The following is a 22,491-nucleotide window of genomic DNA, read 5'->3' as shown; positions in this document are numbered from 1 at the left end:
CACTTAATTATTATGTCATTCCCTTAAATTTACTTTATACTTGTACCCCATTTATGTATTTTCCTTCTAGCTGTATTATTAAAAATTATAAGTATCATTTCCTCATGTAGGGTTGTAAACAGTTTAAATCTATTGAATCTATTGTGCTTTCTTTTCTCTTTTTACTAGTTTATGCTCCTCTTGTGTTTTTGATATTGGAGACCAAATTTTTGGTTTAATTTTGGTCTCTTCCTTATGAAAGTTTAAATCCTTCTATTTCATTGAATGACTATTCATGTATTATAATGTATTATGCTTAATTTCACAAGAAAATGATTCTTGGTTATAGAATTAGCTCCTTTGCCTTCTGGAATATCATGTTCCATGACCTCCAATCTTTTAATGTTGCAACCCTGCATAACCCTCATTGTAGCTCATTGTATTGTTTCTGGCCACTTGCAGTATTTTTTCCTTAACCTGATAGTTCTGAAATTTTACCATAATGTTCCTTGAAGTTTTTATTTTAGAATTTCTTTTCTGTACTTTCTTTTCTACTTAGCCAGTTGTACGTATTCTTCAGTGGATTTTTGTATTTCCTTTTCCATTTGGTCATTTTTATTTTCTAAGTAATTGTTTTCTTTTTCCAAGCTGTTAAGTCTTTTTCTCATAATTATTTTGCATCACTTTCATTCCCCTTTCCCCCCTTCCCCCCAGTTTTTCTTCTATTTCTTTTATATGACTTTAAACTTCTTTTTGAATTCTTCCATGAGTTTTCTCTGGCTTGAGACCACTTCTCATTTTTTCTTTGAGATTTTGCTCATAGTTGTTTCGACATTGTTATTTTCTTCTGAGTTTATGTCTTAATCTTCCATGTCACCATAATAACTTTCTATGGTCAGATTCTTCTTTTGTTGCTTTTTGCTCATCTTTCTTTGACCATTTTCCTTTCTTTTAAATTTGATTTCTGCTCCTGTGGTGGAAAGGACATTGTCTCAGGCTCCCATGTGATGAGATAGATTCTCAACACCTAAAATTCAGCAGGGAAAATTAGTTCAGGAAGAAAAGGAAATTCTCAAAAATGAATTTCAGAAGATGCAAAGAGAAACAATTTCAGTGAAGAGGAAAAAAAGAGAAGTTATCTGAAAAGGATATGGAGGCATAGTAAACTCACCAGCCAACTCTTATTTTAAAAGCACATGAAGAGGAGACAGATTTAAGATTTAAGACAAATTTAATCAACCAAAAATGAATATGAAAGAGTGGAATTCTACTTCAAGAATTGTGTCAGGAAGGCAGAGCTAAGATGGTGGAGTAGGAAAAAGTGCAATTATGTCCCTACCTCTCCACCACAAATTCCTCTTTAAGAGATATAAAAAAATGGAAGTAGACTTCTTTGTTGTAAAAATTTTGCCCTAGATAAATTCTAGCCAAATAAGGTCCTAAAAAAAGGCAAAATTTTTGACAAGGAAATGTTTTTGTTTTGCTAGATAGATTGTATTCTTTAACAATTTATTATGAAATAATACCACTTATTTATCACCATTTCAGGTGAGTGATGAAATAGTTCATTACCCAGGGTACAGAATTGAGGTTATGGGGCTGCTAATGTAACATGCATGGATACTGAACTTGAGGTCAAAAACTGTCTACAGCTGGAACATTGTTGATAACTATATGAAAGCTCTTTATGTGTGGTGACAGTTGAAATGTGTCATCTTTTGAAACTTTCTCTCATACTTGAAGAGAGGGACACACAGAATAAATAGATGAATTTATATTCTTTCTCAGCTACTGTGTATTCTTGTGATAGTTCACTTAACTCTATCCTCCCTTCAAGCTATCATCCTATGTCTTTCTCACAATCAAATTTTTAGAAAAAGCTGTCTACTCACATTGTTTCCAATTCTTCACTACTCACTCATCCCTCAACCTTTTGTATTCTGACTCATACAAATGATCCCTTAATCGCCAAATCTGGTGGCTTTTTTTGACTTCTCTGTAGCATTTTACCCTTGACTAGTCTTTCCTTCTTGACACTCCCCTCTCTGTGTATTTTGTGACACTGCTCTGTCTTGATTATCTTCCTATAAGTCTAACTGCTCCTTCTCAATTCCCTTTGCTGAATCTATGACACCCTCTGACTGTAGGTGTTTCCCAGAGCTTTATTATGGAATCCTCTTCTCTTTATGCACTTTTTCTCTTATTGACATTACTATTTCCCCATAGGTTTCCTTCTTGTATCCATGGGTAAGTCTCCCACATCTACATATCTGTCCTGTCTTTCTCCTGAGCACTAATCTGATGTGCCTATCTATTCATGATATTTCCCACTGGAAATCCTATAGCCACCTCAAGCTCAAGTTGTCTAAAACAGAACTCACTATGTTCCCCCACAAACTATCTTTCTTCTGAATTTCCCACTGTCAATGGCATCACTTTCAAATCATACAGATTCACAACTTCAGAGTCGTCTTTGAGTCATTATTCTTCCGCATCCCAACATATGTGGTCCATTGCCAAGTGTGGTCACTTAAGTCTCCATGCCATCTTTCATACTTGTCTCCTGTCCATTTACATGGCTATTTCCCTAGTTCAGAGCTTCTTCACTACTTAGTTGATCTATTGTCATAGCCTCTCTTAATCAATTTCCTTTCATCAAATCTCTCTGTTCTCCAATTCATTCTCTAAACAACTGCTAAAGGGATCTTTCTAACATACAATTTTGACCATAGTGCCTCATTGCTCAAGAAACTTTAGAGATTTTCTTTTATTTCAGACTCAAAAAGGGCATTTAAAGCCCCTTTTACCTTACCTCAACTTAGTTTTCTACCCTTATACATGACTTCTCTTCACATTTTTTGGTCCAGCCATATTGGTTTTCATGCTAATTATGCCCTCCATCTGTTTTCTCTAGGCCTTTGCACAGACTTTATCTCCCAAGCTTGGAATGTATTCTCTCCTTTGATTTTTTGAATCCTTTAGTTTCCTCCAAAGCTCAGCTTTACTTCCCACATAAGAGGCCTTCTCTTATCTCAGCTTCTAGGGTCTTTCCCTGCAAATTATCTTGTAGTTATTTTGTATCTATTTAGTATATAGGTGTATATGTACATGTTCTCTTCCCCAATTAGAATAAGAGCTTTTTGAGTTATAGGTACTGTTTGATTTTGTTTTTGTATTCCCGGCGCCTAGCACAGAGCCCAGTCCTCTGTAAGTGCTTAAATGTTTATTGATTGATTGCTAGTATATGCTAGACTTTATAAGTCTTGTTCCCAACAAGTTACCTGAGAGGACATTATGTATGAATCATAGGAGGAAAATCTTTATTTTCAGCTAAGTTGTAGAATATGAAAGAATTTCTCTTCCCCCCACTTAATAGTATTTTATTTTTTCCCAATTACACATATAGTTTTCAACATGGATTTTTGTAAGATTTTAAATTCCCAGTTTTTTTTTTCCTTCTTCCTTTTCTAAGACAGCAAGCAATCTGAAAAAGGTTATACAGATACAATCATGATAAACATATTTCCAAGTTAGTCATTGTGAAAGAAGAATCAGAAAAAAGGGAAAACCATGAGAAAGGTAAAATAAAAAATGAACATAGTTTCATTCTACATTCAGTTCTCGATAGTTCTTTCTCCGAATGTGGATGGCATTTTTCATCACAAAGACTTTCTTAATATATTCAATAAAAATTCACATTAAAAACAGATAGATGCCCTTTTAATTCTTAAAACAGCTGATTTTGGACCTCTAATTTAAATTTCAAGATTTTCACATTATAATATTCTTCAAAAACATAATTCATTTGACTAAATAGAAGATTAAAATGCAACTGATAAGCAAGAGTTCATTCATGAACTCACGTAGATTATTTCCAATAATTTGTACTGTTCAGCTTTGCATCTAACATTTTTATGTTTGTTTTCTTGAGTTGATCAAATAACTTATCTTTTAATTTTGTAGATTTTAAAAATTGAATTTGTAAGGTTATATACATATATCCCTATTTTCAGAAATGGATTTTTTTTCCATTTTGGCTTTGCCTTATGATGACATGATAATGCCTCAGAGAGCATTCATTTCATGTGATTTCTTTCAATAAAATGAATTTCTATATTAAAATGCACATTTTCCACATAAAATATGATATGTATTTTATTTTAGATAAATGGGATATTATATTTCTAAAATAGCTTGATCTCTTGCTTACAGATCCAAGACCAGGCTCATATAAACTTTAGAGACATATTCTTAGCATATTTACAGAAGCATGTGGTAAATGTCTCTCCCCAGGTATGAGTGGAATGGCATTGTGATCAAGATCACTGTATTCCTTTTCCTATGCTTTGTAGTTGTAAATGGAGGATAAGGTCAATTATATTCTCTAGGGGCATTCTATAGGATATGAAATGACCAAGTAGTGACCTCTGACATTTGGATACTTTTCAATCCTTTTTCAAATAAAGTAGTGGAGTCAGTGACTACACATTATCAGTTGTGGGAGAGCGTTAGATTGAAAAGAGACCCTAGGAGGCTAGAGTAGAATGGCTTTTTTTTTTCATGGTTCCAGAGGACATAATTAGAAGGATGATATTGAAGTTGTATTCTTTTTAAGTTAAAATGTAGTACTTTATTGCATTTTAGCCCTTTAAATTTTTGGAACTAATTTATTTCCTAAGGTTAATGTTAAAAATTAGTTATTTGGAAAATCAATTGACAGCATTCATATTATACATATTACTTATTTCAAATATCTATTTATTAATTTCCCTAAAGATAATCTTCATTTTTCTTTTATGTTGTACTATGATTTTGTCCAGAACGTTTAAACTATTGGTCTGTGATAAGATGGAATTCCAGTTTTGTGGAGAAAAGTTAAACAGACTGAACTTAGTTGTTAGATAAAACTAGGTATTGCAGTTCTGAATGCTTGGTTCACCATTATGGCATCATGAAGAATTCTTGATACTATCTGTGAACAACATTCATAACCCCTGCTATTTGTCTGAGTAAACGTCAGAGCGCTCAAGGAGAGAGCGATATTAAACAGACTACCCCATACCAGAAAGGGAGGGGTGGGGGAGAAAAGGGCACAATATTTATGACTCCAGGAACTATAAGTTGTAATTTAATGAGATCAAAGCATGTGCTGTTTATTTGCTGCACTAGCAGCTTTGAATAAAATAGTTAGAAAACAGACAATGTATTAAAGTACAGGATATTTAAAAGACTATAAGGTTATAAAATCAAAGGCATATTTTAAGTGGAAAATCATGCTGAGGATGTCTCTAATATTAATTTAATGCTCCTCTGAGATTAAGTAATTAATATGTTAGAAGAAAGGCCAAGAAATTTATTCTCAATACTTGTTTTTGCCAGCTATTTTCTTTCTATTTTACATTTCTCTTTTCCCTTGCCATTTAAAGTATAGGTTGGTATAGTTTAGGCCATTTTTTCTTGTATGGCATTGTACTAACTATAACTCAGCTGCTCATTTCATTCATTGAAAGAGGTGGGGAGATGATGGGTGGTATGAAGAATGTAAAAAGACAGTATTTATATTGAAGCTTTTAGTATGTTGAAACCTTGAAAAATAACATACTACCTCTTAAAAATCAACTCTATATTTGACTTGGGTTAAATTTCTCAGAATATTGGAGGTCAGTGTACAAGTACAGAACTTCATCAGATTTCTACATTTTCATCTTTATTTTTATTGCCAGTGCCTTATGCCTTACGTAAGTTAGGCCTGGAAGTTAGCTCAAAAGCAGTGATATGTTGCAATTTCAAGTCTCTGATCTGGATCTTCACTCAGGAAATTTAAAACAAGTAAAATAACAATATAATTTTTTGTGGAAAGCTCTTATCAAAGCCCCACTCATAAACTTCTCCAATGCTATTTCTACTATATAGTCATTTACATGCAATTTTGGGGGAATCACTTGCCTTTTGGGTAAAGTTAGCAGCTCAAGTATTTTAAGAAAAGCCTTAATAAATAAGGCTCTCATTATATGTTTGTAATTTTTTTATTTTCTTATTCATGTATCATAATAGTATGTGCATTACTAAAATACATTATATCATCTTTTGTTGTGATAAAAAGCCTTTGGCAATTTGGCAGGTATCAAGCAAGTGCTTCCTTTTAGTCAGTGTAGAATGAGTCTCCATATTCTTAAACAAATTTAACTATTTATTTTCTGAAAGAACTGATTTATTTTGATGTCCCTTTAATCTCTGTAGTTCTTTTAAGTTTTCTTCCTTGTTCGAAATACTCATTCTCTCTGTGTATGTGCTATTTTGGGGGAAATAGCATTCAAGTTCTAGAATTCTATAGTCTCCTCACTGAAGTCTGTGGCTACTCAGAAGAGAATAGACAAGCATCCTCTGTTCAGTCTTCATCTCTCTTGACTTCTCTGCTTCACTGAGCCTGTTGATCACTTCCTCCTCCTGCATACTCTCCTCTGGGTTCTCTTTCCACCAGGATGACTGATCCTTCTGGGTCTCCTTGGAAGTATCCGCATTGCTCTGTTCTGGGCCTTCTCTTTTCTTCCTACATGCTATCACTTGGTAATCTCATAAGATCCCTTGGGTTCCATGATCATTTCTATGCTAATGATTCTAAGATCTAGATATTGAGTCCTAGTCTCCCTCCCGACCTTCTGTTCTACACTACTAACCACCTTCTGAACATTTGGAATGAGCTGTCTGGGAAGCATCACACACTTGACAACTCCAAAACCAAACTTACTCTCTTTGCTCGAAAGCTCTCCTCCCTCTGACTTAGTCTGTTAACGTCAAGGGCATCACCATCTTCCTCATCACTCAGGATCACCTTTGAATCTTCACCCTCACTCATATAGAAAATCTGTTGCTAAATCTTTCCATTTCTTCTTCTACAATGTCTCTAATATACACTCCTTCTTCTCTATTTATCTAGTCATCATTCTAGTTTTAGCACCATTTATCTGGACTATTATAATAGCCTGCTGACTCGTTTCCCTGCCTCAAGTCTTTCTCTAGTCTAGTTTATCTTCCACTCAACGGCCAAAATGATTTTCCTAAAATTTAGGAATGATCATGTCACTCTTCTTTTCCCTCACTTAGTAAGCTGAAGTGGTTCCTTATTGTATCTAGATCAAAATAAAAATTCCTTTATTTGGCATTTAAAGGTCCCCATAGTTTGACCCTGTGTTATTTTTTCCAATTATCTTCCCTCCATGTACCATGTGATCCAACCGTTTTTTGACCATTTATCAATTGGGGAATGGCTCTTATTCTTATAAATTTGAAAACAATTCTTTATATATTCTGGAAATGAAAACTTTTTACAGAAACTTGCTACAATCCCCTCTCTCCCATTAACTGTTTTCTTTTTAATTTAATCAGTATTGCTCTTGTTTATACAAAAAAATTTCAATGTAAGATAATCAAAATTTGTCCATTATGTAATATTTTCTGTTTATAACTTTTCCTTTATCCATAGATTTTAATGGAAATTTCTTCCTTGTTTTTCTAACTAGTTTATGATGTGACCTTTTATATTTAAAATGTATGCATTTGGGAACTAATTCTGATACATGGTATAAAGTGCTGGTCTAAATATTCTTCTTGAGTTCTTTTGCTTTGGTATATTATATACTTCCTGTTTTTCACTGATTCATCTTTCTATTTTTAAACTAGTATCTTCTCACTTATTATTTTTTTCATTATTTCTCTTGAGATGCTCAATCTTTTGTTTGGTCTAATTTTGTTAAAAATTTTTTTTGCTTTATGAATGAATACTTTGATAGTTTGATTAGTGTGGCATTGAATAAATACATTAAGAAGTTTTGTCCTTTTTATTATATTGACTCTACTCATATGCAACTTATTTCTTCAGATTTTCTTTATTTTCGTAAAGTTCTTTATGATGGTCTTCACAGAGTTTCTATATATATTTTGGTGGTTAGACTCTCAAATATTTTACACATTCTGTAATTATTTTAAAATTTCTCTTTCTAGTTCTTCCTATTAGGTTTTGTTGGTAACATGTAGAAATGCTGATAATTTATGTAGATTTATTTTATATCCTGCAACTTTGAAATTCTTAATTGTTGCAATTAGTTTTTTAATTGACTCTTTAGGATTTCCTAAATAAACCATCATATCATTCATAAAAAGGATAGCTTTGTTTTCTCTTTCCCTATTTTTATTCCTTTCTTTTTTTCTAATTTTGTTGCTGTAGCTGGCATTTCCATTAGTACATCAGATAGTAATGGTTTTAATAGATGTTCTTGTTTCACCCTTGATTTTATAGAAAAAACTTTTACTTTATTTGCATGATATAAAATGCTGACTCTTTGCTTTAGATAAACTGATAGAAAAAAACTTTGTGTCAATCAATATAATTATATGATTTTGTTCTTGTAATTAATTTGCTCTATTGTCTTTATATTTTTCCTTATATTTAACCAATCTTGCATTTATAACATAAACCTGACTTAGTTTTAGTGTATTTTTGTGCTATGTTGCTGTAGCTTTTTTGCTAATGTCTTATTTAAATTTTTTGCATCTAAATTCATTAGGAATATTGGCTTATAGATTTTTTTTTCCATTTTGATTCTTCCTGGTTTAAGTAATAATATTATATTTATATTATAGAAGGAATTTGGCGAGATCTTTTCTTTTCTTATTTTTCAAACAGTTTGTATATTATTGGAATTAATTATTCATTGAATGTTTGATAGATATGCTTGTAAATCTCTCTGGTCTCAGGGCTTTTTTCCCTTGGGAGGTTATTTATGGCTTGTTCAATTTCTTCTCCTGAAACTAAGTTATTTACATTTTTTATTTCTTGTTCTGTTAATCTGGGTATTTTACTTTTTGATAAATATTCACATATTTATTTTAATATTTTGGTTTTATTGAAATATAGTTGCACAAATAGTTTCTAATAAACTATTATTATTATTATTTTTTTTTTTGCTGAATTCTCCCTTTTAGCATTTTTAATACTAATGATTTGGTATTTCTTTTAAAAACCAAATTAGTTAATACTTTTTTTTTATCAGCTCCTAGATTTTTTACTTTGCTTTGTTATTATTTTCATTAGTTTTCAAAATTTTGATTCTAATTGTTTTTTAAATGCCCAATTTGTTGTTCTTTTCTTTTATTGATGGAAATGTTTAGAGAGAGAAATTTTCTGTGAAGGATTTCTTCTGCTGCATGCCGAACTTTTGACATATCATCTTATTGTTGTTATTAACTTTAATGAAATTATTTATTATTTCTGTGATTTTTTTGACATACTGGTTCTTTAGGATTGTTATTTAGCTTCCAATCAATTTTTAATACTGTTTTCAATGGCTTTTTATTGAATTTTTGTTATTGTTGTTGCACCATGCTTGGTAAAGAATGTGTTTGATATTTATAATCTTTTGTATTTGTGAAGTTTTTATGCTCTAAACCAGGATTAAATTTTAATGGTGTCATGCATAGCTGAGAAATAGGCATACTGCTTTTTATTTTCTTTCAATAATTGACAGAAATCTATTATAAAAATATTTCTAAAAGTCCACTCAGGTTCTTAACTTCATTCTAAAGTTAAGGATTTGAAAAGATACATTGAGGTCCCTACCTATTATTTTTTTTATTATCTAATTTGGATGCAAACTATGTTCTCCTATCAGAAAGAAGTCCACCTAGCAGTTATCATATAGAACCAATTTCCATTCTATCTTGTTAGTATAGAGTAATTGTGAGGATAGAACTTCTTTATCCCTCAAATCTCTACTCATTTTTAAACAACCTTTGAAATATTGATTACAGATAGGTCTGGGACCTGATCTGCCAGGTGTATTCCATCTAGCATCTTGACCCTCCTTCTAGAGTTCAAACCTTTGTAGGTGGGAAACCCCGAGGCTATATTTCCCTTAAAAAAGATCTGATTATGATGAAAATCTTTGCAAAGTCCTTTTCAGAACTAAGCCCACTATGAGGTAAGTCTCTCTCCTCATAGTGCCTTTCCTGTAATGGTGTCTTTCTCTTTAATAGCTAATTCTGGTTGGTCAATGGCATGCTTAGGCCTCATGGCATATTCCTTTAATAAATTCTTGCAAATTCCTTTCCTTTGTAACCCTTTTGCACTCTCAACTCTATTTCATATTTGCCACCTCAGGTGCCTATTTTACCTCTTCATTTTGTCTGTAACTTCTTCCCTAAATAAATTTAGCTTTTGCCAGAGAAAGGCCATTGTGAATTTGTTACATGTTTATTTCAAGCTAGGTGTTTCTACCCCAACCCCATCAATTCTCTCTGTAACTTGTTTAATTTTTTCATTAAATATCTACATATTGTCATTTGGTGCATACATCTTAAATGTTGACATTAATTCATTGTCTATGGCACCTTTAAATATAATGTAGTTTCCCTGTTATTTTAGTGTAGCTTCACTACTACTTTGAGATTATGATTCCCACATCCATTTTAGGGCAATAACCTAAATGATATTAAATTTTGTTTAATCTCCTTCTTTTAACTCTATATTTGTTTTAATATATTTTTTCTATTTCTTGTAGATAATATGTTTTTGAATTCTCTTTTCTAATCTATATTATTATCCTCTTCCATTTCATGTGTGAGTTCATCCCATTCACATTTGCATTTATGATAATTAATTATGTTTTTTTCTCTATCCTGATTTCTCATACTTTTTCCTCTCTTTTCTTCCCATCATGTCTTTCATATAAGAGAATGGAGAGAGGAATGTGCTTAGCATTCATGCTTTGTGCAATCAGTTTCTACTTCTCTCATTAGCTTTTAAACTTCTTTTCACTGTCCCTATTCTGAGGTTAGAATTTGTTTTACTTATAACTAATCCCTTTCTGAATCTATTCCCTCTTATTCTCCCCTCTTCCATTCCTTCCTGCTTCCTTGTTTGAGTTTTATTTCTACAATGAACTAACTCTCTCTCTCTCTCTCTCTCTCTCTCTCTCTCTCTCTCTCTCTCTCTCTCTCTCTCTCTCTGTGTGTGTGTGTGTGTTCTATGCTTTTTTGGCCAAAGTAGATAAAGATGAAAGTGATATTCAATTGATGCCTGATTTTTCCTACCCCTTTGTCTTTTATATATATTTTTATTTACATAGAGGTGAGATAATAAGTTCCTTCACTCTTCCATCCCTTTCCTTTACCCCCATAGTATAACATTCCCTTTCATTTATTCTTTTAAGATCATTAAGATTACAAAACCACTCCCAGGTCTTATGTAAGATTTGCCTCCCTTTATTACCTTTGAAGACTTTAGGAACTCTTGTTCTCAACTGACACTTAGATTATCTTTCTCATTGGAATATGAAAATTTTATCCATTTATAGTTCATCCTGATTTCTTACTTATATTTATCTGTTGATATTTCTCTTGATGCCTGGTTTATATTTCAGAATTTCTACTTAGCTCTGATCTTTTCATCAAGAAGGCTTGCTTGTAAGTCCTCTGTTTCATTAAAGAGACTTGGTTATTTTTCCTGTGGTAGTATTATACTTAGTTTTGCTGGAAAAATTATTCCTGGTTGTAAGCCTACTTTTTCTTTGCCTTTTAGAGTACCATATTGCATGTTCTTTGCTCTTTTCTTTGTTTACTGCTAAATTTTGTGTGATCCCTAATTTTATTTGCTTGGTAATTGAAGTCTTTCCTTTTATGGGAGTCTTTTTATTTGTTTGTTCATTGTTTATTGATTTTTTTTTGTTTGTTTGTTTATTGATTCTTGCAGGTTTACTTCCTAGAAGCCCAGGAACTGAAAACTTTTGGAGAGGATTTTGTAGCCATGTGTGTTCTTGATATGTATTTTCTAGTGTTCTGACTCTTTGTTCTTTTATCATTTAGTGCTATGTTCTTGAAGGATCATGGGGCATCTCAGGGCAGAGAGCTTCAAAATTTTAGAAGGCCCTAAATCAGGGGTCCTTAAACTACGGCCCGCAGGCCAGATGCAGCAGCTGAGGATGTTTATCCCCCTCATCCAGGGCTATGAAGTTTCTTTATTTAAAGGCCCACAAAACAAAGTTTTTATTTTTACTATAGTCCAGCCTTCCAACAGTCTGAGGGACAGTGAACCGGCCTCCTATTTAAAAAAGTTTGAGGACAACTCCGGCCTAAATGATCACATTTAGGATCCTGGATTTCCTAGCCTCTATATTTCAGTTTCAGTCTATGTTGTTCTGAACCTCAGAGAGTAAATTTGGGTATCTTCTCTGAGGTCAGAGTGACAGGCCTCCAGGCCTGTCTTTGTTCCACATATCTTGTCTTTATCACTGTCCTGTGGGCTAAATTCATGATCTCTTACTGGAGAAAAAATGATCCTCTCTATGTTATCTTTAGATTTCCTGATCATTGTTTATTCTGTCATTCTTCTTAGAATTTATGTTATAATGACTTGCATGAACACATTTATATAACCTGTGTCATAACGCTTACTGCCTTAAGGAAGAGGAGAAGGATGGAGTGAGAGAGAACTTAGAACCCAAATTTAAAAAAAAAATATATTTAAATTGTCTTTACATGTGGTTGGGGAAAAATTGTTAAAAAACAACAAAAAAAAGATCTTCGTTGGTGTGGGTATGGGATAGAACAAGGCTTTACTATTTCTTCTCATTTTTTCATCTTTGTTGGTAATTGCACTACTAAGATATTGCTTAATTTTTCTCATTTCTTTTAAGAGAATTAAAAAAAAAAGTATACACTTTCCAAAATGTTGATTTAGCTTCCTAAGTATGCAGCATGAATTAGTAACACTTTGCTTTCAACACATCTCATACTTATGTTGCCATTTTTGGCCAGTAAAATTTATTTTATTTTAATGCATGTTTTATCTTTATCCAAGTTTCAAAAGTCATCATGTATCTTTGTATACTCAGAGCTAGCACAGTGCCTAGCACGTAGTAATCATCAAATAAGTAACTTATCCCTCAGAAAGCACGCTACTGTTTAAAAAATAGCAAAGTTTAAACTATGCAACAGAAAAATATATCATATAATTGTGTGAACCTAAATGTTACTTATTAATGCAACCAGCATTTTGCCTTACTGCATGCTGAATTTAGAGTTATGGTGCCATTGTCTATCTCTGAAAGATACCTTTCAACTTGGCACTCATGGAAAAAATACTATTTGTGTATTTCTGTCTACTCTTTTTGAAAATGATCTGCATATCCATAATCTTTGAACTTTTCAGCAACAAGCTATTTCAAAACTAACAACTTTTTTCTGCATGAGATCCAAGCCATCAGTGTTAATAAGTCTTATGCTAGGAAATATACTAAGTTTCTGGTGATTCTCACTTTTGATAGAAGTCTCTTTCCATGCTACACAGCATTAGCAGTATTTTAAAGATAATCAACCAAGAAAGACTTGCTCTGATCAATACAATGATACACCATAATTTTAAAGGATTCATGATGTAAAATGCTATCTCATTTCCATTTCCATGTAAAGAACTGATACACTCAGATTGCAGATTAGATCATATTTTCCTCCTTTATTTTTTTCTTGCTTTGCCCCTAGAACATAATATAGAATATCTTTTGTATAACTTTATATGTATAACGGGTATCATATTTCATGCCTTTCCAAAATGAGTGGAGGGAGAAATGAAAGGAAGCAGAAGTAGTAAATAAAATTAAAACAAACATATATTAAAATTTTAAAAATTCTTCCCTTGGCTTCCAAACTAGCAATGTGGAACACAAAAGATTTGCCTGGGTCTACCTAAGCTAACACTTGATGTATTAATGCATACATATGGGGAGCAGTTGATTAACTCCTTAGAAATCTTTTTACACTTTGTTTTAGAAATCTCCAAAAAGTATCAAGGATCAAGCTAAATTGACCTTTCTTCCTCTTCTATTTTTGGTTCTTCTCAAATCTTAATTATGATTGACTTAGTGATGATAGCATAATTCCTTAAAAACTGATGATAATAGAAAATCGTAGAAAATTCCTTAATTATTTTAGATTATATGTATTTGGCCTGCTGATGAGTCAGGTATATTAGTCACCCAGCATTTAATAAGTGTTTATTATGTGCCTTACATTTCATAAAGTGCTGGAGACACAAAGAATGACAGAACAGTTCCTTCCCTCCAGGAGCTCACATTCTGGTGAAAGAGAAAATATACAAAAACTTTGCATACAAATTACCTACAGTGTAAATAGAAGGTAATATTCAAAGGTGTTTTCCTGGAAAAGCTTCCTGCAGAAAGTAGGATCTGAAGTTGAGTATTAAAGGAAGCCAGGAGGCAGAGGTCAGAAGGGAAAGCATTCTAGGCATGGAGCACAGTCAAGCCAAATGTCTGGAGTTGAGAGGTTTGAGGAACCATGTCCAGTGTTGCTGAATCATAGTAGAGAGGAAGAAATATAAGAATACTGGAGATGGAGGAAGGGATCAGGTTATGAAAAACTAAAAGCCAGAGAATTTGAGGGTCCATAACCATTCTTTATGAGATCCTGTATGTTCTCAAATTCTTTATAAAGGCCCTTTAAGCTGGCAGTTGTCAATTAACAGCTTCAGCTGAATCTTTTCCAGCTGATATAATGCTCTCATTAATCTTTTCACATGCTTTTCTCCTGTCCTTTTGAATGATGAAATCACCCAGGAATTTAGGTTCAAGGGTGATTGATTTGCCCATGGTTGCCTAACTGGTAAGTGGTGAAGGAAGGACTTGATCCCAGCTTTTCTGAGACTAGTATATACAAATGATTACAACATCAAATAGAATATGATCAATGCTTCAGAGACTGGGAACAAACTCATATTAACATAATTAATCTGGCAGATATGTGTATGGTGGATTTAAGGAGGGAGAAAATAGAGAGACTCAGAAAATTATTGCAATAGGGCAGGTGAGAAGGCATAACTGCCTGAAGTAGGGCAGTAGTAAAGATGGAAAAGGAGGGAACAATAAATATTTTAGAGTGAAAATCAGTAAGTTGGCAACTGTTGAATTGGGTAGGAAGAGAAAGGAGTCAAAGAAGATGTATTCATTTAGGCTAAATTAAATCATTTTCTGAGTTGTAATTAAAGTGCTCTCATTCTTATTTAAATCAGCCTCAGATATTTATTAATTACGTGACCTTGAGCAATTTACTTAAGCTCTGTCGTACTTTCTTTAACTGTAAAATAATACTATCCCCTAAGATTGTTATGAGGATCAAATTGGAATAATATTTGTAAAGTGCTTAGCACAAAATAATCATCCTATAAATGTTAGTTATTATTATTAACTACTCATCTTTGATTGGCTCCAAAACTGTTGGTCATTGATTCTCTTAGAGACAAAATGGTATTACAACATAATCAACATCATGATAATTTATTAAAATATTTTTGGCATGTGCTGAATTTTTTTTTAGGGAAAGAAAATGTGGGAGGAATGATTAAGGAATTTTACAAACATCATTCTTTATCTAAAATATGCTACCTATAGTTGGTCAGTTAGTCATATTCATGAGATCAGGATTGTGAGTTCAAACCTTATATGTCCCATTTAAGCTTTTTGTCTGGCTCCATAGCCAGAGGCTGTATTCCAGTCCCGTAAAAGTGTGAGAAACACATGCAATTTTGAAAAAGAGAATGAGAGACTATAGATAGATCAGCACTATCAGGAAGACAACTCAAAGGATACTGTCATATTGAGGGTGAGTTGAACATTATCTTCATATATGAAAAATATTCAATTATTTTTCATGGATTTAGGGATTATCAACAAAAAGCTACAAAGATGTAATAATTGTACCGAATACACTGTTTAATATCATTTTCTTTTGTTAAGGAGCTGAAGAAAGTAACCACAGATTTGATAAAGTCTAAGGTCACAAGTCAGTATAGGGCAGAAGGAGAAGATATCAATCTTACAATAAAGGAACAGCAATTTCAAGAATTACAAGAAAAGCTTCGAATGGTATTTAAGCAAAATAATGTTCACTTGTCTGATATCCTTTGGTTGTTTTGTTTTAAAGTTTTTATAATAGTTTAGATATCATAAAACAAAATTGTTTCAACATGTGTAATAGAAATAATTATAGTTAAAATAATTTGGTTCTGTTTTACTCAGTATCTTAATATTTTACTTTTTTAGTTAAAAAGTGCTTTCTAATTCAGAAGATTTGGTCTTAAGACCACTCTAAAAGTTATTGAAGACCACTGCCTCCCCCTAAAGAACTTTTGTTTCTGTGATTTATTGTTATTGATATTTACTTCTTTGGAAATGAAGATGTCTTAGTATTATTATGAAATTTTAAGACCTTGGGAGTCCCTGAGGTCCTTGGACCATACTTTTGAGAGCTAGTGTTCTAGTAACATATGTGACCTTGAGCACATAGATATATAACATAGACATACGTGACCCTCACATTCAATTACCCGACTCCATATGAATTTGTGACCCACAGTTTAAGAAGTTTTGCTCTAGACTAACAAAATTTGTTCATATAAACAATTTAGAAGCCATCAACAGGGTCACACATCTCGGATTCCTCCAGTGGTCCAGAGATGCTTTTGCATTTAGGAGGCCATGCAGACTTTCATTATCAGTTGACATTTGCACTAGGCTATATGGCAGGAAGCCTTCTGGATTTCACTGGAGTCGCCTCAGGGAAAGAAAAATTATGACCAAGTGGTATATTATAGGATGCTTAATGTGTAAGTTTCTCCAAATTTATTGAGTAACCAATAAATCAAGTGAAAGTAAATGTTGTCAAATTTTAGGTTGAAGTAAAAAAAGTTCCTATCTTGAAAATGTTAAATAAAAGGATTTTTTTCTTTATCATATACCTTTAATTGATAATCTTTGGAATAATTTAAATTTTTAAAGGAAATTGAAGTAAGAAAGAAGATTAGTGAAAAGGTTATCTGCCTTCAAGAAGAAAAACAGGTAAATAATATTTTCATATTTGAAATGTAATATCTGTGTCCTTTATTCTAGGAAAGTTTCCATTGGGTTCATTTAGATTTTTTGGTATAAAATGATGGGGCTAATTAATGAACAGTTTGAGTGACTATTACGTATTTGTATTGTGCTAGGCACAATGGAGCACAGGGCAAAACATGTAGTATTTGACTTCAGGTAACTTGTTCTTTGGATAAAACCTGCTTTAAAAAATTAACATGATTTGGATGTATGAGAGTTCATTTTTATAACAAACCTAACTGGAGAAAGCAAACCAAAAATATGTTTTTGAGCTTTGATTGTTGCCTTGAATTTTGTGATGAGTATCTATTTCATTTACCCTCTTCAATTTTTTTCTCCAAGATTATCAATGATTTCTTAATTCCAAAATCCATGGGAAGGTACATTTTGTATCCCCCTAGTAGAATGTAATCTCTTTGAGACAGGAACTTTAAAATTTTTGTCTTTGTATCCCAAGAGGCTAGCACAATGTCTTTCACATACATGGTAAGCACTTAGTAAATGTTTGTTAGATTCAATTGAATTTTTAAGCATATAAGATATTTGTGCAAGAAGATTGCACAAAATCTTTAAAATTTTTTTCTTTTTTCTCCTTGATTTTGAATGATTTTCATGAGCTTTCATCTTTATAAAATCTTTCCTTTATGAAATTAATAGATGAAACAGGAAGTCACATTACAAATAAGTCATGATTTACAATGGACTTGGGAGATAGTTAAGATGTTGGAGTAAGAGGAAGAAATACAGCTCAGTTCTCCACCGTATCTCTTCCACAAAGAAAATGCCACAGACTGAATTGTTATTGAGACAGATAAGAAAAAGTCTCGTCACTTTTCTGGACTGGTGTGGCGTAAGGAGATGAGTTCTCAGACACTGTGGACAAAGTCTGATTAGGAGGGTCAAGATTGGGACAGTGCAGGAAACATGGGATAGAAAGAAATCCCTGGGGATTCCTGGTAACTCTTTTATGCAGTACCCAGGCTGGGTCATAGATCCAGGCTGGAGAGGAGCAGTTGAGAGCATGGACACTAGCTATGTGGATCTGGTCCCATGAGCAGAGAAAGGGCTCAGTTCTAGGTTCTAGCCCAGCATGGGACCTATAGTAAAATCAGCAGAGCAGAGGTCCTAGAAGGGGAGTGTGCAGTTCATAGCAGGTTAATAGTGGCTTAGTCTAGCAGTAGTCCACTAAAATCAGCCATGGATAAGCCAATATATGCAAACTTTGGGAAGAGAGGCCTTGTTTTCTTTCATGTCATTGAAACCTATCAAATCACCTATTAGTAATTAATAATATAACTCAGTTTTCCTATTGTGTGGATAGCTTTAAATCCTCAAATATTATGGACCTTCATTATTAGTAATTCATGATAACTCAGTTTTCATTGAAGATTTATTGAAATATAATGTCTAGGATTTTTAAAAAAATATTTTTAAGGAGTGTAACAATTCTTAAATTCATTAGGTGGTTTTATTCAAGCTGGTGTGTCAACTTTTGCAGCCCTGCTAGAGAGTAGTGGCTAATAATGAAAAAGATGCTGAATGAACATGTTACGGATTAGGAATTTGTCTTTTTTGTTGTTAGTTCAAGAGGTTCTCTTTTTTTTTCTTTTTTTTTTACTTTGGTGGGGTTCTTGGAATCTTAGACCTTGAAGATAGCAGAAGCAGCTTTATCTCTTTGCATAAATCTAATTTTGAACAAGTTTGAGAGGTTGTGGACATCCGAGAAAATATCTAGTCATGCATCAGATATGTGACTTGAACATTTTATTATTCACTTGGGTAAAATTGTAGATGCTAATCAAATTTGTAGGTAATATGGAACTCTCACTTTTGTCTTTATATTCTCAGCAGATAGCATAGTGCCTGCAGACACTTAATAAATGTTTGTGATTTGAATAGTTAATTGGAAAGGATAATTGTATTGCATGCCAATTGGGATCCAAAAGTTTATTGACAAGCTAGAATGTTGGGGGGTGACTCTAATAATATGAAATTTGATAGCTATAAATCTGAGTATTAGACTTGAGATGAAAATAAATCTCTCAATCAAAAGATGGGCAGGGTATAATTATGTGGTCATTTATGTGAAAAATATCTTAGTATTTTAGTGAAAGTTTTATATGAATTGACATTACAATATGATGGCCTTAAAATTAATATGATTTTAGGTTACATTATAAAAGATATCATGGCCAGGACTGGCAAAGTGTAGTCTTGCTGTATTTTAACCTAGTCATACCATACATAATCTAGTCAATTCCACTTTGGCCAATACATTTTTAAGAAGAACATTGATAGGTTGGAAAGTGTGCCATATGAGAAAGTTGCAAAAGACAAATTTAGATTTGATGTGAGGAAAAACTTTTTTTTTATAAGTAGTGTTATCCCAAAGTGAAATGTATGTTTTTCCCTTCTCCACCCCAATTCTGATCACTTGCATATACTGAAGTAGAGATGCTTGTTCAGATATGTATTGAATTGTTTGCTCTCTAGTCTCTTCCAATTTTGAAATTCTTGGGTTCTGTGAAATCTTTAGCGTATCCTTTTATCTTTAAGTTTAAACACTTTTCTTGGTATTTAAATCCTATTACAATTTGGTACTTGCCATAATAATTTTTATAATCTTATCTTTAATTATTCCTCTTCTTGATACATCCTATACTCCTACCAGACTGAAAACTCTGACCACTTCTAGTTTGTTTTGTATTTTATGACTCCATGCCTTTGTTCATGTTTTTACCACTTCTAGAATTCCCTCTCCCTTCCCCCCGCCCCATTTTTTTTGGTCTGTTGAATTCCTGCCTAACCTTTAAAGTCTAACATATTCCAATTCTATCATGAATCATTTCCTGAACTTCTCTACTGAAACTAACATTTCCTTTCAAACGTCACATAGCATTTTTTCCAACTCTCTAATGTATTTAATTATATTGTGTATTATAGCTATTTGTGTTAAGAGTTTTATCTGCCTACTCTAGAGAGTAAGTTCTTGTATCTACTTTGACTTATCTTGGTAAATGAGATGTTAGTTTATGCCTAGTTTAAAAATTTTTGAAGAAACTAGAAATATTGTAATGACAATAAACTTTGATAACAAACCTATACTGTTTATATTTTGTAATATTTATAATATGTTTTTATTTAAAAGGGCATCATCAATTCTTTTGAACATATTCAACAATTACTTCAGCGACAGACTCAAAATAATATTAGAATGGAGGCAGAGTTAAAAGCACTGAAAGACAATAATCAGGTTAGATTTTTATTCATTATACTTCTCTGCAAAATGAATCCTATATCCTATTTATATTCAAACACACAAAGTCAGAGGTCATTTTGAATTTTAATACGGGGAATTAGACATGTTATTAATGACTAAAGAGCAGATTCTATTTCATCATCTAGGTCATTGACCCATATTTTAAATGACAGGAGGCAGTATGATATAGTAGAAAGAGTTCTGAAGTCAGAGCTGGAGGATGTTGAATTGAATCTGTTTTGCCACTTCTGACTTATGTCACAAGGAACTTCAATCCTCTGGGCTAGTCCTCATCTCCAGAAGGAAGCTGTTGCTTTAGATGGCTGCTAAAATCCTTTTTACTTCTCAGTTTTTGATTCTGAATCTAGATATAAATTGATTCCTGTAGTTGTTCAGTTGAAAAGTCTTGGACTAATAACTTTTTAAGGAACATTTTTCTATCTATTGTAACTCTTCATGATCACAGAATGTTCCAGGTAGTTTCCCTACTTTCTTTATGAATATAATGACTATTTTATCAGGACAGACACAGAAATAGACTAGAAATAGAATTTTCTGTTTCAGAAAGAGAGTTTATTAAAAGGACAATTTGTGAACACTTAAGAAAGGAGAAGGATCACTAAGATTCAGAATGTCTTTATGGAGAACAGATTGTCCTATCCTCAATGCCTATCCTTTTGTAATAGGACTCCCCCTAATTGTCCATTAGAAGAGTTCTGTGAAAGTAACACATCTTAATTTCAGCAATGCCTTTACAAAGTTTCTCATCTTACTTTGTCTAGAGGACAATTGGAGTAACCTAGATTAGATTAGTTGAATTAGTAGGATTAGTCGAATTCACTGGTGATGAGTCAAATCCACAGTGGTTTGATTAATGGATCAATTTCATCCTAGATGTGGGAGTGATGGTGTGGGTGCTTTTTAATGGAGTATCCCTTAAAATTCTAAATTTTAGAATTTTAGAATCCCTAAATCCCTAAAATTCTGTCACTGATTTTATTCTATTCAAATTGCTTATCAGTGGCTTGAATGAAAGTATAGATAGTATTGCTTACCAAATTGGCAGATGGCCTTAACTGTGAGGGATCCCTAAAATACTTGATTACAGAAGCAGGAACCATAAACATCTGCCTAATTCAAAGGTTCTAGGATTCATCTTTTCTAACTTGCTGATTTTCTAGCAGTTGAGGCCCTAGGAAGTGCATTGCCTTGTTCAGGATCATACCATAAGTTAGAGGCAGAGTCAGGATCACAGTGAAATTCTGATGCTGTGATGATATATTCTCTTAGCCCTCCCAGACCTGTCAATCTAGGATAGCTTTTTACTTTGATCAGTGATAGCCGGTGAAATTCATGTGATTCTGTAGTCTATAGCCATAAGTCTCTAAACTTTGTGCTGAGAAATTTTTATAATACTGTATTTTTATACAAGAGTAATTTGGCTCTTTTAGTTGATGGAAGATGTGGCTCTAGAATCATATAACTGTGAATATCCCTGTCTTATATAAACCAAATACATCTTTTTTGGTCCAACACCCCTCCATAAGCCTTGATAGGCTTGTGTAGTATGGGGCATAATAATATATTAATGTTAGAATGACACTGTGGATTGTGCTGTCATGTGTCTCAAGTGTTTTTCACAAAGGGAACTCTAATTCCACCTGTACTAAAAGGGGTCATTACTCTTGATAATAGCCTACTGTTTCCTGATGCTCTGGATTCATGCTGCCATCTATCTTGCTTTTTTAGCCATTCAGTTAAGTAGTGCTGAGACATAAATCCCCATGATGGATAAAATTTTACTCAAAACTGTTTTTAAATTATAGTTTATGTATAATTGTATGTGCTACAGTTCTGATAGAAATACCATGTATGCCTATATGCACATGTAACTATAACTAATTGCAGGTTCCATAGTTAAATTTTTAAGTGTAATTTTTCTTTAATAATATTTTACTTTTTTTCCAGTTCCATGTAAAGATAATATTCAACATTTATCTTTGTAAGATTTTGAGTTCCAAATTGTTCCATTCCCCAAGACAACAAGCAATCTGATATAGGTTATAGATACATAATCATTTTAAACATTTTCCATATTAGTCATGTTGTGAAAGAAAAATCGGAACAAAAAGTGAAATCCATAAGAAAAAAAAGCAACCCTCCCCAAAAGATGAAAATGGTATGCTTCAATCCACATTTAGTCTTCAAAGTTCTCTCTCTGGATGTGGATGACATATTCTATCTTAAGCCTATTGGAACTGTCTTGGATCTCACTGTATGCTAAGAAGAGCTAAGTCTATTACAATTGATCATCAC

General features: G+C 32.8%; 1 protein-coding gene across 2 annotated transcripts in view; it reads left to right on the top strand.

Annotated features, from left to right (window-relative positions):
- CCDC73 (coiled-coil domain containing 73) overlaps positions 1 to 22,491 on the top strand; it is a 108,557-nt gene that overhangs the window by 57,422 nt on the left and 28,644 nt on the right. For both annotated transcript variants that reach the window (XM_051966962.1, XM_051966961.1), the window contains exons 9-11: positions 15,780 to 15,908; positions 16,821 to 16,880; positions 20,065 to 20,169. In XM_051966962.1, coding sequence (XP_051822922.1) covers positions 15,780 to 15,908; positions 16,821 to 16,880; positions 20,065 to 20,169 — 294 coding nt within the window. The remainder of the gene's footprint in view (positions 1 to 15,779; positions 15,909 to 16,820; positions 16,881 to 20,064; positions 20,170 to 22,491) is intronic.

The sequence above is a fragment of the Antechinus flavipes genome, chromosome 6 (assembly GCF_016432865.1).
Source record: "Antechinus flavipes isolate AdamAnt ecotype Samford, QLD, Australia chromosome 6, AdamAnt_v2, whole genome shotgun sequence".
Taxonomy (NCBI): Eukaryota; Metazoa; Chordata; class Mammalia; order Dasyuromorphia; family Dasyuridae; genus Antechinus; species Antechinus flavipes.
Note: the sequence above shows the minus strand (reverse complement) of the source record. Positions and strands in the feature narration are given on the sequence as shown.